General features: G+C 39.4%; 2 protein-coding genes across 3 annotated transcripts in view; one reads left to right on the forward strand and one right to left on the reverse strand.

Annotated features, from left to right (window-relative positions):
• The window catches only part of LOC113678467 (uncharacterized), a 30,521-nt gene extending 23,419 nt beyond the window's left edge, over positions 1-7,102 (forward strand). The window contains exons 30-39 of the mRNA XM_089206759.1: positions 16-195; positions 985-1,215; positions 1,660-1,782; positions 2,494-2,694; positions 3,235-3,420; positions 4,402-4,566; positions 5,045-5,191; positions 5,657-5,770; positions 5,932-6,162; positions 6,477-7,102. Of these exons, the coding sequence (XP_089062885.1) occupies positions 16-195; positions 985-1,215; positions 1,660-1,782; positions 2,494-2,694; positions 3,235-3,420; positions 4,402-4,566; positions 5,045-5,191; positions 5,657-5,770; positions 5,932-6,162; positions 6,477-6,695 (1,797 nt within the window). The 3' untranslated portion in view covers positions 6,696-7,102. The remainder of the gene's footprint in view (positions 1-15; positions 196-984; positions 1,216-1,659; positions 1,783-2,493; positions 2,695-3,234; positions 3,421-4,401; positions 4,567-5,044; positions 5,192-5,656; positions 5,771-5,931; positions 6,163-6,476) is intronic.
• A 382-nt stretch (positions 7,103-7,484) lies between these two features.
• LOC113678469 (serine/threonine-protein kinase pim-1) lies at positions 7,485-16,761 on the reverse strand. Of its 2 annotated transcripts, none has more exons than XM_027195351.2 (7): positions 16,352-16,761; positions 14,373-14,661; positions 14,182-14,282; positions 11,412-11,459; positions 10,601-10,961; positions 9,272-9,448; positions 7,485-8,636 (listed from the first exon to the last, which is right to left on the reverse strand). In XM_027195351.2, exons 1-7 carry the CDS (start codon positions 16,451-16,453, stop codon positions 8,425-8,427), a joined length of 1,290 nt encoding a protein of 429 aa, XP_027051152.2. In that variant the 5' UTR covers positions 16,454-16,761; the 3' UTR covers positions 7,485-8,424. The 2 variants fall into 2 exon arrangements, with proteins under 2 accessions (XP_027051152.2, XP_027051153.2); XM_027195352.2 differs by lacking the exon at positions 16,352-16,761 and adding an exon at positions 14,938-15,198.

Here is a 16,761-nt window from a genome sequence, read left to right on the forward strand (position 1 = left end):
TTTTCACTCATCTAGGCACTCACAGACCTCTTGGCCAAAGCTGATGCAGATCAAGATGGTTTAGCCGCAGCCAGGTATTTAACTGAGACAGAACGACAACAACGAGTGGATGAACTAGGCAATCAGAGGAGAGCTTGGAGATTGGATGCAGTTCGGGATGCAATGCAGGCTGTTCCTGATGAATTACAAACAGAGGTATGGATTTTTCCCCCTTTTGTTTCTCATCTCTTCGCGTTTCCACTTTCGTTTCCGTTCGTTTTCCTTTTAAGCATACCGATTTCTGTCGTTTGATATTGGTATCATCCCCAAGGTTTCCTAACCCTCCTTTACTAGCATTTTACTTTGTCCATAAGTTTTTCTTCCATTTTTGATTTAAATTGAAAAAAAAGTGGATACTGTAAATTACGAAACAGTTATTTTCCGCTCGAATTTTCGCGCGGGCCGTAAATCTGAGCGGAAAAACTAGGTGTCGTAAATTACAGTACGGACCGAGAAAACAAGGTTAGTAAGATCTTTATTATATTTCTCGGTTCAAATAGAGGGGAAAGCTCTCGATTCATGCAGACGCGTTTAATATCAGCGAGCCGCACAGTGAAGTCGCAGGCGCGTCCAAGTGCGCAAGCGCCGGCACGTATTACCGAGAGCTATAATAATGTAGCTTACATTTGTCTTACTTGAATGAAAGTGATCTTCGCAGTGATGTGCACTACTTAGGCAGTAGTGAAAATAAGGCCTGAAAAAAATTCAGGCCTGTACGGGATTTGAACCCATGACCTCTGCGATACCGGTGCACCGGTATCGCAGAGGTCATGGGTTCAAATCCCGTACAGGCCTGAATTTTTTTCAGGCCTTATTTTCACTACTGCCTAAGTAGTGCACATCACTGCGAAGGTCACTTTCATTCATGTCTTTATCCGCAGTTCAAATATATGACCTTCATATATTCTTAACCGTCTATTTGTCTTACTGTTGTCAAATTCACAGGAAGAGAAGAAGGCTAACGCAACTCGTATTGCTGAAAGCCGAGCTAAGCACATAAACTTCTTAAAAGAGGCATTGGTTCTCCATATAGAGACCAAACGAGCACAGCTCTTAACACAAGGAGTTGACGAAGAGAAACTTCAAGAAGAAATATCCGTTCTTATCATGGCTGATTTACAAGAAAAGCAAATGACCGAGAACAATGCTGTTGCCAACATTTTGGGCGCCGACAAGGTTAGTCAATTTCAAACAGGTGAACCAGGATCCGAGCAAAAAGGTCGCTAAGGCTTACATATTTGGAAGTGGAATTTCAGGGATTCTGAAGGTGTTTTATCTGGGAAGGGTCCTTAGGGCGCTGTTCGACTGAGTGTTGTGACACCAGAGTAATCACTAGGGCCAATCAGGACAGTCAGCGGAGAGGAAAATACCAATAAGAGCCAATGAGAAATTACAGTAAAACCGACTAAACTGCTGGAAAATGCGGGCGATCAAGTCGTGATTAATTTTAATTTTGTATCTGATTCTAAGCTTAGTTTTTTTTTGGTAGACAACTGAAATTTAGATGTTCATCCTATTTCTGGATTGTGTTGTGTGGATATTTGTTTCTTCATGACGATGTTTTACAGTTTTGGATGACGTGCCTTTCATTCAACAATTTGCGAAATTTACTTTTCACAGGACGAGTCCGTCTTGGCGCGAATCAGAACTGATCAGCGCATGGCACGCCGAGAAGGATGGATGGACAACTTGGCTGCAACTTTAATGGGTTCCCGTCCAGTGAGAAAAAGAAGCACAACTCTGGTAATAAGATATCCGTTGATCAAAGTTGACATTCTCTTAGTTGTTTCCATAAATTTCCCTTAATTGACCTTTTGAGAAGTGTTATCTTTATTCAAATTAATTTTTGGATCTATTGGTTTTTAATTAAGCTTCAAAACGACACGATAAAACGAACTCATTTCAGGACATTTGGAATAGAAATAAAACGAACATTACGAACGAAACCGGAACATAACAAAACGGAAGTTCAGATTTTTCCCTTGAATTTAAACTTTGATAATTAAAAATAAGTTATTAACTTATTGTTCCTCAACAATTTTTCATAATCTCTGTTTGTAGTAGACCAGAATTCCTATATCTCTAAAGAGGAAAAGATTAAGTAAGGGGCTGATATCGGGTGCATCTTTTTATTGCAGTAGGGGAAGGGAGGGCTCATCAGTGGGGGGGAGGGGAGGGGAGAGGGTTTAGTAAGAGGGCGGGGCTTATAAGCGGCAGTTTAGGATAGTCGTGGTTTACTTAACTTCTTAAGATAGCAAACACTTAGAGTTAGATTGTTACTTGTCGGAGTTATCGTACGTTATCTAGCAATCATGTGTCGAGAATAACAAAGCATATAGGTTGGAAGGTGCTAATTTAATCTTAACTAATATACAAGGAAGTGTGCAACAGCTGGATAGGAGTATTAATAACAAATCTCTAGTGTTTACTGACTCAATACTCTTCTCACGACAGGCGCCGTCAACTATGATGGCGAATCTGGCCGAAGCAGACGAGGAAGAAGTTCGTTTGGAGGAAGAACAGGAAGCGAAGCTGGCAGAGTTGGAAGCTGAGATGGAGAACGAAAAAGAAGCTCGCAAGTTGGCTGGAGCCACAGAAGAGGAGATACAGAGAGCAATGGAGTTATTACAGAAACAGCATGACGCCAAGAGAAAGGTAAACTTCTTGTTTTAAAAGATTTATCATTTATCCAGACTGAATTGGTTTTTAAAGAGGCCACGCTACTTTTTCTGCTTCTTGGAATGCATGGCTAAAAATTTCAAATTTCGGCAATGATGATTTATGTTAATCATTTCACGTGAATTTATTCACGTCATTAAAGCTACCAGCCCCTAAGAGTTGGTTTTTTCCAATGTCTTTTTCAACCTAAACATATTCCTTCCTCTATCAACAAAATTTAGCTCCAGTTCTTATTGAAAACTGAAAGGTGTTTTGGTATCGTGTCGTTAAAGGAAAACTGATCGGAAAATAGAGAATTACCACTAAAAAGCCAATGAGGGCGCAAACCGTTTCAGGGGGCATGAAAACAGAATTGACAAGGTCACGATTGGGTTAAGCCTTTGATTGGCTGGGAGGGAGGTGCAGGTTTTCTCGACCAATCACAGAGAGAATTTGATAAACAAAACCATTGCCATCCCTGGTAACGTTTAACGTTCATTTGCAGAATAGTTTTGATATTTTCTCTGTGTTCCTCAGGCTATGGCGGCTGATGTAGAGAGACAGCGTAATATGGTGCGGCAAAGGCTGGAGGCCAAACGGAGGAAACGAGAAGAACAACAGTACGAAGAAGACATGGCGGCTTCTATTGTGACAATGGCCGAGAAACAGTTCGCTCTTATCCGAGAGAAGACAATGTTGAGAAGAGAAGGACAGAAAGACACGGTGCGTCATTGCGCATTTTAGAAAATGTAGCTTAGGTAGTTATTTTCAATCCATCTTAATCTTCTCCATCATTTGCCGTCCTTGTTCCTGCTTTGTTAAGTATTGCCACTTCTATGTATTTCTATCCGATAGCACTCATATTTTGTAGTCATTTGCAATCCGCTCCAATCTTCTTCATTGTTAACCATTCCCGTAGCTTCTTAGGTTATTAATTCCCCTTGTATGTTGAACTATCTCACCAAACTAATATTTTATTGCTAATATTATTATTATTATTTTTATCTCTATCTTTAGCCATTCTTGTTCCTTCTTGGTTTATTGTTGCTTCTGAAGTGTTTTCTATTTTACTGCGCTCAGATGTTTGGTATTTTTCAGTTCGCTTTTATCATTAACGCGAATTGGAAGAGAGTCTTATCCATCCTTAGCTCTCGTTGCTTCTTTCTCTGTTGATTATTATTTTATTGTTATCTTCACCAAACAAAAATATTTTATTCTCCTTCGAGTGAGTGGGAGGTACCTAAGATATTCTTAAGTTGCCCTTTAGTGGATAAACGCCAGCGCCAATTTCTCACTGAAACGAAACAAATTGTTAGCACTGATCCATGCTAAAATTCATCGGCTTGCCTCGTTTCTTGTCACACTCAAGTTTTCCACCAGGGGAAGCGATGGTTTTTAGACGGAAGAAAAGACAATTTCAATCGAATTTGTTGGCAAGTCTCATTTGTCCGCCAGTGGAGAGGTCAAATGAAAGCACACCTTGTAGAATTCATTGTGTTCATAGAATAAAATGTTGCCGCTATTAATCATTTTAATTAAATCACGTCAACTCTTATAAGTGTAAAATTTACCGTCGGAAATCACTTGTTTTATTATAAAAAAAAACTTTGAAATACAGCTAAATTTACGCTTCTTTCCGCAACACGTAGGTTACATGAAATATATAATTCTGACCTGGACGCTATTAATCTGTTCTTATGACAGCTAAATGAACGCTTGGCGCGTAGAAGAGCAGAGCGTGAAAAGAAAAAAGCCGAGGAGGAAGAGGCCAGAAGAAAAGAAGAAGAAGAAGCGACCAGAAAGAAGGCTGAGGAAGAAGCAAAGAAGGCGGAAGAACCGAAACAGGCTCCAGCGGACTATTCATTACCGGTAAGAAGAGAACTATGAGTGACCTTGATGGAAATTCTCCGCACAATACCATTGCGTTTTTTAAGCAGAGAGGTGATGAGGAGAAAGAAAAAAATATCAAGTAGGGTGTACTGTTTGAATTTACAATTAATTCCCAGAGCAAAGAGTACAAGACATGTATGGTAGATAGTGCGGGCAATTGATGTTTGGGTTAACTCAATGGGTTAACGTTTGTCGCAATCGTTGTGCATAGAGAAATCTGAGCCCATGGGTATATTACAGCGGTCAAACGAGGGTATGCACAAATGGATCAATTCTGGTCAGCCGCGCATCAAAATTTCCCGCGCAAAATTATTAAGGAAAACAGAAGAAAACGGGTTTAGCGTAAAATTTACGAACGACAAAGAAAAAAATAAAGATTTCATCATACTGAGATGTTACTGCTTCTTTTTTACGGGTGTTTTTGATTAGTTATTCGTCCATGTTTTGTTTCAATTAGGGCGGCTTTGCTATGAAGCGAGAAAAGACAGTGATAGACGTTGAAGTCTCCAAAGAGAAGCAACAAGAAATCCTGTCATCTCTGTTACGTGAACACACCAATGTTGGAATGAAGTTTGAACGGGAGAGAACTCGTCAAGAGGAAATGGTATGTTTTAGTTCTAATCACCCGGACAATAAAAAGGATTCTTAACGCGTTTTAAAAGCTATAACGCTATAAACGCCAGTAGAAAGAGCAAGAAACGCGGTTGCTGTTGTGAAGAAAACTAAATTAAAAGGCGGGCATGAAGGAAGTCCTGGCATTTTCGAGGCCTTAAAAATCGTCAAATTTGGTTGTGAGTTGAGGGAAGTCATCAAGGCGGAGGGAAAGGATTTCTCAGGAAAGCAAACAAAAGAAAGATGAACCATGATTGAAAAACCTTTTTCAAATCATTTTGAAATCAGGCTTTTGGTCGCAAGTCAAGGTTGATGTCAAAAAGTGCACAACAAATTATTCATTGTCGTAGTTCGTAAAAGTTCAACGTGATCTCTTTGATTGAAAGGTTAAAGACTTGTGTTTGTGGTCGGCAAATTTTACGTTTGACTTCACCAAGTTTCTTTTGTTTTCGTTCAGCTGAAAGCCCGGAAAGAAAGGAAAAAGTCTCGAATTGAACGAAAACAGGAAGAGGTGGCGACCATTATGGGTCTGGGAGAGAGACAGAAGACGTTTGTGGAGCAACAGAAGAAAGTAAGTTTTCTTTCATTCCTTTGTTTCTTTTTCATAAATGCCCTAATCCATCTTACCGTCGTCGCATTTTACCTGAATTTGTTGAGAGTTTTCGTTGTTATTGTTTCATTTACCCATATTTGCAACTTCTGTTTACTTACGTTTGCTATTTCCATCCATAGGAAGAGCGCGAACGTCAAATTACCATGGTTCGCGAGCGAATCGCGCGTGTTCGCTATGAGCGCACGATGACAATGCGCGAACCCAAAGATGAGAAAGCACAAGGTTTTGAGAGTCTGTTAACAGAAGAAGAGAAAGAAGGACTGTCTGAGGAGGAGAAAATGAAACGGATCGCCGCAAAAATGGAGGAGAAATTCAAGAGTGAACAACGCCGTGTGTCAACCGTTTCAGCGGTGGGTTGCGTTAAATTAAAGAAATTGTGTTTTTCGTTTTTAAAGAAAGGAGGTTTTCTGTCTTCAAGTTTGAGTAAGTTTTGTGTTCATGTTCCACGAACGTTCTGTATACCTTATCCAAAATGGTGGTATTTAACATGGAGACAAAGTGGTACTGTATTCTGCGCCATTTTAGAATTACATGCGAGACTGATATGAAAACCTCATTAGACTGAGTATTGGTCAAGAAGTGAAATATTCTGCATATGGACAACTTTCTATAAACACAAACAAAATGACACGATAGCTTACTAACAGTCTACTTTGATTGACAGCTGGCTCCACCCAGCCAATCATTCAGCGCCAGCGCCAGCTCAGCCGAGACTTCTGAGGAGGAAGGTCCTCATACAGAACGTGCACCACAGCTCCTGGACGAAAAGGGCCGAAATAAAAAACTGAAGGAGCGTATGGCCTCACGCAAAAGAGAGCGACGCAGATCTGTCGCACCACCCTCCGGAGAAGACGGTGGTGCTACGGGTGGGGCTGACGAGTGATGGAGCATGATGTTAACCCACAGATCAGCTCCTGAGCTGGCAGGACCAGTGAAAACTTCCTATTTATTTCTGGTGTTATTTATTGAGTTGGTCTAGTTTTTTTAGTCGCAGTAGACAGGCTTTGGTCAGTCTTCTAGTTTTTATGTAAATAGGATTAATGTAGCAAACAAAAAATTAGGAAATTGTTTCGCTCAGTTTACATGCTTATTATCGTAACTTCCACGGTTAGCTAACGAAGGAAAAAAAAAACAATCATGTATTTTCCAGTACTTATTTTTCACATTTGGACTGCCGTTTGAATTAGACTTTGCGCTGCGCGTAGTAGTATTATTGGTAGACCGATAGTCACAGTAGTTGTGATTTTTGCGTTAAAAAACAGTAATTAAAACGAACTATTTTTGATGTTATGTTTTTGTGGAACTTCAAAGCGTGGGTAGCTTGTATCTAGTAGTTAACGCGCTTCCAGTGTCAAGGGCGAGAAATCATGCAACCACGAACACGTTCATGAGTACATGAAGTCAGTGACAAGCGTGGGAAAATGCAATCATAGATGAAATTATTCAATCGAGCACAGGAGGAAATGTCAGCTGAGACAAGTGCGGTTGGCAGTCGAAACATTTCTATATTTCAGGGAAAAAGCGATGATTAAATTAGTTGGGTAAATCGTCAAAGTTTGCGACTATTCTTTCTTAGAAAAAAACTCAGTGCTCCAAGAATTCAGACCAAAATTTGCCAGGCCTCATTGCATCCAAAATTATCTAAGTGAAGACATAACGAATCACCACATTAACTAGGATAACTTTTATTTAGACATTATCTCACGAATCTCTCGGGTTGAAACAAGTGTTTAGAGTCATTCATTTAAAGACTTCGTAAAAAAAAAGTTCCTCTCAAGCTGTTTTATGATCAGTCGGTCTGTAAGTCCAACAGATTTCTGACAAATAGTCAAACTTTCCCACTCCTTCCCTTTCGTAAATGATAGTGCAACACTACGCACTTGCTCGTCCTCAGTTTACTCCAAAGGTGTGCGACACTAAAGAAGGAGAGGAGAGGGTGACGGTTCCTCTTGCCCATTCCGCTCGCGCTCCCATCCTACCCGCGTCGATGGCTCCAATTTTGAAGACTGAGGACGAATCAGCCACGCAACTGTTCGTTAACTTTAGTGGCGTTGTTTTGCGAAGAAAACCTACGGATGAGAACATTTTTCAGGACAGTATTTCGTATTTTCGAACTGAAACTGAAAACGGAACGTTTACATGAAGACTTGGTCCCCATCGATCGAAGGTTGGATAACGCTTTCTATTAGATAAATCTCTGTCCGGTGGACAGAGCATTGGGATTTGTCAACACAAATCTACCAGATAGTAATTTATCCGTTGGATAGCGTCATCCGCTCTTTTTTTTCTCTCACTTATGGCTTTCCCATTCACAGAACGCCCTATTTCTCTCCTGTAATCTACCAGATCTTCTTAAGCGTACGGCGCTCTTGACAACGCCTCTCTTAAGGGTGAAAAACATAAGGCCTTGTTTCTTTTTAGTTGGTCGACCACCTAAGTCCGTTATGGCTTGTGGAATTCATGCACGTGATCTGAGTAGCTTAGGCACGTAGCTCTTAACCGCGCCCTCGTTCGTGCTTCTTAAGTTTCAAGTCTTACAATTGGAGATAAGCATTGCAGACTTTGTCTCATGATTGACAGAAATTTTCGAGTTCCTTTCTCAGCCTTCCGTATCAAAGACCAGAATTTCCTATATGCCCCTGTCGTCCGCGTCTTCCCTCGGGGATCTCCCCCGGGTTTGGTGCACTCTGACACATTCTCCTATCTACAGGACCACGAAGTTTATGTCTATGATGCTGAAGCCAGGGATGTTGTAAAACCTCCTCCAACGTGGGTCTGTACGATGGGTGCTTTGTTAGGAGACATCGCAGCATATCTTGTAGATCTGCACAAGATGAAATACTTATATGAACCTCGGGGGAAGATAACAAGCCTCTTCAAGCCATTCATATACTGAAAATATACCGATAATCTCCGCTCTCTTAAAAAAGCCTTCTCTCACCCATAACCCCGAAACAAAAACATGGTGATAGTTTTGTTGTTATAAATTTGTTCAAGCCTTTTTTCGGGCCCTATTTTCACTACCGCTTAAGCAGTGATTATTCCTGCAAAGATCGCTTTCGTATTCATTTCTTATTCCGCAGTTCAAATATATCATTTTTACATATTCACAGTCATTTATTCACCACTTCACAGGTTCGGTACGAACCAGCATAATGACCAGCTCCCAGTTGGCTTGTTAGCTCAGTTGGTAGACCACTGCACCGGTATCACAGGGGTCATGGGTTCAAATCCCGTACGAGCCTGAAGCCATATTTTCACCACTGCTTAAGTAGTGTTCATTGCTGCGAAGATCGCTTTCATTTTCAGATTTGTTCTACTTAAACCTCTGCCCTCCTTTCAATACAATAAGGTACTTAAGGCATTCCTTATCTCCAAGAATCTATATCCCTTTACAATGATAAGTTTCCCACCAATAATCGACCGTCTTTAGATTATCTTTTTGTCTCATTCACTCACCTTTACTGACATCATCCGGGAAATTCAACTCGCCTCTTACAATCTCTATTTCGTTTGAAAATGGCACGTCTCCCACGATCATGTTGTGCAGCAGTATTCCCAGTGACCATACGGTGGCTGGGCGTGCGTAATAGCGATGAAAACGAAACCACTCCGGAGGACAGTAGGCTCGAGTTCCTTGAGGAAAAATACAAGATGATGACTTCACTTTAAGGTTTGTTATATGAACGTTTTATTTTGGTTAGTGTTCGTGGACTGGCCGCTTGTGAGACTATCTCATTAGAAATTAATCTCAGGGGCTCCAGAAAACAGACCATTATCAAGGTGAAGAAAGAGGTTGAGCTGTAATATCTCAAAAGTGTCCGTTGCAAGAGATTCGTCTCTACGGAACTCTCAATTGTGACAGAAGAAAACGAGTAGCAAAATTCAGTGCTCATACTTTGATCTTAACTTTCAACTGTAGAAATCTCTTGGTCACCTATTCCTTGGACCTGCTCCATAATTTGCTTCGCTTTGTTTAAAATTTAAAGGATGAAGTTTTTGCCAAAACAGTTTTTGTAAAGTCTAATACAAAAAGTCAAGTCCGTTGGAATGCCCAAAGCAAAAGGTTCAGCTACCAAAGGTTTGCACGTGCGTTTTGAAGTTGTGTGCCATTCATTTCTGTTCAATACACAGCACAAAGTGAGGTGAATAAATTTTATCCTTTGTGGTGAATTTCATAAACAATATCGGATAATTGGACCTTATGGTAGGAGCAACTTTAGCAGAGTAGAGTTTTGACTCCGAGCGGAACATTAAGTCAATCTAAAAATATCTACTTATTGACTGAGTGGGAGGACTGTACGGAAAAATATTTGACTCGAGATCATGAAGTACAAACCAAGCGCAGCAAGGTCACACGTTATGACCGACATCCTACTGTTTTCGCCATCCAGCCCTACAATAAGCGTTTTCACATTTGACCGCTAAACTTCCTGGAGCCGTGCAACTTTTTCTGGCCGTGCGCGCGCGGAGCCTTACGAGTCATGCGATAAATAGTTTAGTGGAAAAAAAAGTCGTCAAGAACGCTGCTGGTCGTTGCAATCAAAGCGCTCTTATGAAAATCGTGTGAAAGCCTAATTTTCACGTTAGTGTCTAAGTTGGATCGTTCCCGCAAAATTTTGGATCGATCGCAAAAAAAGGTTGCAACTTACTGGTATCTCTTCTACATACGTTTTTTAAAGAGTTGAAAGGTGCAATACCTCGCTAGTTGAATGTTTTTTTCTTTGAGTGGTCATAGCAGTCATAGTAGTCATGGAAAGTGGTATTTTTAAGTTTTCTAAAACTGACCTTCGTAGTCCGTGTACAAAGTGTTCTCAAGCACCGTCCCTGAACCAAAATCAATCAGCTTCACTTGCCCAGTTATAGAATCAAGCAAAATATTTTCATCTTTGATATCACGATGGAAGATTCCTTTTGCTTCACAGTACATCACTGCCTCAACTACCTGGCGGAAAATGTTTCTCGCCTCGTTCTCATCCAGTCGTCGCTTTTCACTGATGTAATCGAAAAGATCCTTGTGGTACTTGGGTCTCTCTAGCACCATCACATACGCCTGCGCATGCTCGAAGTAGTCGAGAAGTTTTATGACGTTTGGGTGATCAAGAAATCTATGAAGATGGACTTCCATTGGTACTGGAACTTCACTTTCCTTAGGAAAAAGTTGAAAATAACTTCAGCTTTATATCAGACACCGAGCCAAGCGGTTCTGATAAAATTATTTGTGGAAAGATCAAGATGCTGAATTTTTTGTTGCTGCGATTGCGATAATTTCCGCACCGAAATGCAGTGGGCGTGGAGCCCCTTCCCTCTTTCATTTTTTTTCGGGTGGACTGGAGTTCTTACTCCTCCGTTATACCCTTTCGTATGAAAACTTTTGACGTTTAGATAATAATTTACCAACCCACATACCTCAAAAATGTCTACACCGAAATGTTAAGGGGGGGGGGGGGAAGTTATACCCCCTGTAATTTTCGCTTGGGAGGGGGGGCGTTAGACACCCCACGGACGTTCCCCGCCTCTCCTCCGTTACTCCCTCGCAAAAGAAAAATTTGCACTCGTTAGATAAGACGTTTGAATAAGAACTTACAAACCTACATACCTCATCAAAAGAGTATACGTTGCTCTTGGGAATGACCTTGATTGCGACCTAAGAAAAAACAAATAAATTCTACAATGATGATCACCACTACCCAAACCAAAGTCACACAACTGTCACAATATTCGAAATTTTAAAATCGTTATCAAAATGATAGAAATCTTGTTATTTTCTTGATTTGTGATTGAAGTTTTTAATGCAAATTCAAGCTAAGAGGCCTCCTGTTGGAAACTGTTAGATATTTTGATTAGTCTTAATTTGATTCCCATTTCTGGTTATCTCGTTTATCTATTACGTAACCAAAAAACGTGTATGCGGCACGTGTTTTTTCGCCCATATGTGGCCTTGTTCCATGCGCTTGCAACGTGACTTTTCCTGTGTTATTTTCCAATTAGCTAGGAGCTGTGAGTGGAAATTAACCGAAGCGTTGTAATAAAATTGTAAAATCAAGTGAATAAACTGTGATTCAATAAGGAAGCGTATAGCTTTTCCCCGTTTTCGACACCTCTATAATTTGTACAAAATCTGCCTCTGTTTAGTAAGAGTACACTTTTCTGTCTGATTCGCCCGACAGGAAAAATCTTCTGTGATAAATGAAACAGCTAAGGCAAAGCATCGATACTGGAAATAGACAGGCCCAGATGTAATAAAATTATATATGTGATCGATGGCTGAAATAAAAAAAAAACAAAAAACAAACAGAAACTGGTTTCTTGAATTTGTACTGTCAACAGTGAGAATCAAGTGAACCCTACTGCTGTCTCTCCTCCGACGAAAATTAAAAATCTAAATTCCGAGCCTTTTGCGATGGTGTGTTCATGGCAGTTCTATGCAAAATTTAATCATCAAGAACCTTTTAACTTGAACTTCAAAAAAATAATCATTCGATTTGAAATATTACTTGTTTTTTTTCCTAATGAAACTATATCTTTCCTTAAGCAATAATTCATAGACTTAATGATTTGAAAAATATTCGAGTGATGTTTGCCAAAGGGAAAAGTTACGTAACTTTTATATTTAAGTTACTTTCTATGGGTTACCTTCGAATTTAAACAACGATTCTTTGAATCAAAATAATTATCTTACAGACATTTTTCGTAACTTTGAGTTTGGAAAATTTTATATAGATCACTGGTGGGAATCTCAGCTCTTTGTAGATAAAATCAGTTTATTTGAGAAGAACGTTATTTATGCAAAGCTGATAGACGATATACTTTCAAACTGATGTTCTAGAGCGACAATTATTTTGCAAAAAGATCGTATAACAGTCTAGCATTTCTGGCATTTCATAGAGAAAAAAAAGTCAAACCTCAACATATCATAAAAAAAAACTTGAACTGAAAACTTCACAAACACAATAATTGGTAACCAAGACAAAAATATATTTAAAGATCTAGAGTATTGAAAGCCCACTTTTTAAGGAAAAATTTTCAGGTTTGAAAGATGTATGTGCTTGTGGAAAGCTGATATCCGAAAACTTTCCAAGTGAGGAAAAACCTGTTTTTTAAAAATCTCAAATATTGATGTCAAGTTTTTCAAAATAAAATTCAATTTCACCATTATGTTGATTTTTGAGACCACACTTATTCCTTAAAAATGAAAAAAAAAATTAAAGCTTATTACCCTTGAATGATTTAAATGATTTGAATCAATACAGAACGTGTTTATTTTCATATTTTCTTCGCGAAATTTCGGTGAAACGACTAGTCCAATGTGAGCTGGGAAAGCTTTACTTTTCTAAGAAAACTTTAGTTTTTCCTTACCTTTTCCCAATCTAAAATATTCATGCAAAATTCTTGTTATGCTAATTTTAACGTCTTACCACAAAGCTCAATGTTATGGTTTAGATAATGGCTTCTGACACCTAGGGTGATAAGATTCTGCTAGTTGATTGCTCACTGTGTAAGATAATCGCCATGCAGATCAGTGGTGCAGGCTGATATTTATTTTCAATTTCATCAAGTACGCCATTTTACTCCAGAAAGAAGGTCGAGCACACATGGGTGGCTGATTCAACTTAAACATGAGAAAAAAGAAGCCGCTTGAAGTTAAACTCTTAACAGCTGGGGCTGATCCATCCCTCAGACATTCGCTAATTATTGAAATATCAGGAACCTTCGCCGCCAAAGAACTCGGGTTTATTGTGAGTCGATGACAGCTTGAAGAATTTTAATACAAAAATTATGCGGTATATTGTTCATCCGTACTAAGCATCTTTCCAGCTCAATCATATTTTACACGAATATTAAAAACTGAAAAAACAACGAGGTTGGAATTGGTAACCAAGAGTTTCTTAATTTGCGGCAAATAAACTTGTCTACATGAGATAGGTTTATGAAAAAACTGTGCAGTCTCCATATGTACGTGACCATTACAAGGTTTCGATATAGTTGGGATAAATAACTTACAGCGATCGGCAGAACGCAGCGATTAAAGACAAAACGAAAAAAAAATAATAACCAGTGGCAAATTCTTAACAATGCCCGTGCAAACCTCCGACACGAGGGTTTACATTAAGACGTTTGATCATCATCACTTGGAACAATTGATCAGAACAAACGATCAGAAAATTTTGATCTGGAAATTTGATTGGGTCACCCAATAACTATCACGATCTTTTTGTTGAATAGAATCACGCTGTCTTTTGTCGAGTCATAAGAGAGTCGTGTTTTTTAAGACCATTTCCTATCTTAGATTCGATAGCTTATCCATCGTCCTTCTCTCCAAGTCATGAATTAGTTGTGAATCAGTGACAGGAAAAGAGATCACTTACTGCCAAGCCATCTCGAACCCTTGTTCCGGAATAAACAACAGCAAATCCCCCTTGGCCGAGGAGATGGTGCAATTCATATGTCTCGTTGAACTGCTGCTCCACTGTAAATAATAAAACTCTTGTTAAAATCTCACTTTCATATTCGACTTCAACCCTACATAAAATGAAAAGCACTTGTAGAATGATTGTACCTTTGTCTTCGTCGTTTGAAGCAGATTTCTGAGGTGCACGCGTCACTCGACAAGGACTCCCTACGACATCAGCTTTTGTTGGCAAGTTGCTGATTTCTTCCGCGAATCCATTCTTTTTCTTCCGTATTTTCGCCATTTTGTTCGCAGATCTTTTTGCTGTTCGGCAAATGACGGTCAGAAGCGAAGAAAAACGCTTAGCAGTGTCGCTCATAATACCGTTCAGCTTGTCGTGTTCCCCGGACTCAGAATCATCTAAATCATCAGTGGTGAGATTTTCGCCTTCCGTGACCTGTACGTGACATTAGAAGCACATACAAATACAAAAATTAAACCTGATAATGTCAACGTCAGTTGTAAGGGCGACATGTCACTGTACTTCAGTATTTGTTCTATCCACCAAACATCGGCTAAACTAACAAAACCCACAAAGATCTTTAAGTCATTATGCGCACTTTCTCGGCCAATAGAATTCTCGAATGCACACACTCTAATTCGCTGTTGCCATCAGAAGGATTCTTTATAATGTCAAAAAAGACATTTTTTGCAATGAATTTGAATTGCTCACCGCAAACAGCGACCGCCCGCTTATGATCCTTTGTTCGATGCGCGCCTTGATGGTTCGTTATCGGATACTCTTCAAAAATGACAAAACAATAAGATATGTGTTTCGAATATCAAAAGCTAAAATGTAATCGCACGAGCGATGACATTTGACGCGCTTTCTGCAAAGAGGTGATATTCATTTCATTGGATATTAAAAATACCAAACCACGACTGACTTTTCCTCCTTTACGGTTGTATTTTCGCGAGAATTCTCTGAATAATTCATGTTAGTGTCATCCGGTAAAATATTTAAGCGACGTCGTAAGAGTGACAGCTGGAAACAGAGAACAAGAGTAGTGTCTCGTTATGATTGGTTGGTATTTTTGATAAAAGCGCTTTAATCGCTCGGGTCTCTTGAGCATACAATGGCGCGCCATACGTTTATATCTTATTTCCGTTTTTCCCCAAAGGAAAAGTAAAATCAATAAGAGAAATGTCTTATTTGGTAAGAAACAGTTGCCATCAAAATTTCTTTCGGCTTGAAAATCTCATTTCTCATCTTTTTTTTTTCTTTTAGTCGATCTAAAGTTACAATGAAAACAATTTCATTAAAGATATCTTGGGGCCGCATTCGAACCTCAGTCGATACATTTAAAAACAGAAAAAAAATTCACAACGTTTCCTTATCCGATTTCTAAAGACAATGTTTTATCTGTGCTATCGGTTTGAGAATCGTAATCAGAGAGCGATATGTTTTTGTGATCTACTGGGTTTACAAAACATTAAGTTCGGTCGGCATTTATCAAATAGCCTGTTGTAATGTGCAGCGCAAAATAGGACTCTTTCATTACGAATGCTCTCAAAACAAGCCCTCGGGCTAAAAAAAAAAATTACAATAAAAAGCTGCACTCGGAACAGAATCTTTCTGTTATGAGAAAAATATGGAATTCGATAAGCCCACGTACATGAAAAGCTGCGTAGGATGTGCCCCCGACCAGACAAGTCTAAAAGAATGTTAAAAGAACGCCATATCACATTCGATGTTTCGTCTACGTGGCTTTCAAACTTTGACACTGATATCGTTCGCGACAAGGTCTTCGTCCCTGAGGACATCCACAAGAGGCTACATGCACGTGATCTTGTTTTTTGTCCACAGTCTTTTGGACGAGCAAATACAAATCCTTTTTCAAATCTTTCTTCCTTTGCGGCCATATTTCTTCGGGTATCCGTCAATGTTTAGGTATCATAAAAGCGTTTGGAAGTTTGTGATTACGAAAAATGAAGAATTTGTTTACAAAGACTACAAACACAATCAACTAAATTCGTTTGAAATGAACCAGCAAGCGCTGCGATTTTCTTCTGACCAAAGCCAAGCTACGCCCTGTTCTTTCTCTGTCTCAATTTTACACAATTTACAGCTAACCTTTTTTTTTTACCTCATTGCAAGACCCGTCGAGATCCCTGCCAATATTCCTCGATTTCCGACTTGATATTGAGACTTCTGGAGACATGGGAGAAGCTCGGCTGGATCTTGCCATAATAACACATAGAAATTCAACCTTGCTTCATAATACTCTTCTAAACTCGGAGAAGCGTTCGTGTTCTTTTCCGGCCTACGAACGGAGGAAGAACTGAATTCACACATGCGCGCGACCTGTGACAATTCTGATCAGAATTTTAAAAAGATTTTTGTTTTTTTTTTCTCACTCCGACAAAAGCCAATCACACAAGCCAGACCTTGATATCGAATCGCCACTTATAAATTAGCGATGCCTTGCCTTTTATCGCGAGTATGATTATTTCATGGCTAACTAAGATTCATTTAGTGTTAACAAAAGTAAAAAAA

This window comes from Pocillopora damicornis, chromosome 5 (assembly GCF_964200805.1).
Source record: "Pocillopora damicornis chromosome 5, jaPocDami1.2, whole genome shotgun sequence".
Taxonomy (NCBI): domain Eukaryota; kingdom Metazoa; phylum Cnidaria; class Anthozoa; order Scleractinia; family Pocilloporidae; genus Pocillopora; species Pocillopora damicornis.

Bases quoted from the DNA above. Each gene is read 5' to 3' on its own strand.
- LOC113678469 (XM_027195351.2), bottom strand. From the start codon at position 16,453: ATGGCAAGATCCAGCCGAGCTTCTCCCATGTCTCCAGAAGTCTCAATA. The intron at 14,662-16,351 runs GTAAAAAAAAAA...TGTCACGTACAG, and splicing joins TCGACGGGTCTTGCAATGAG to GTCACGGAAGGCGAAAATCT. The intron at 14,283-14,372 runs GTACAATCATTC...TATTATTTACAG, and splicing joins TTCAAACGACGAAGACAAAG to TGGAGCAGCAGTTCAACGAG.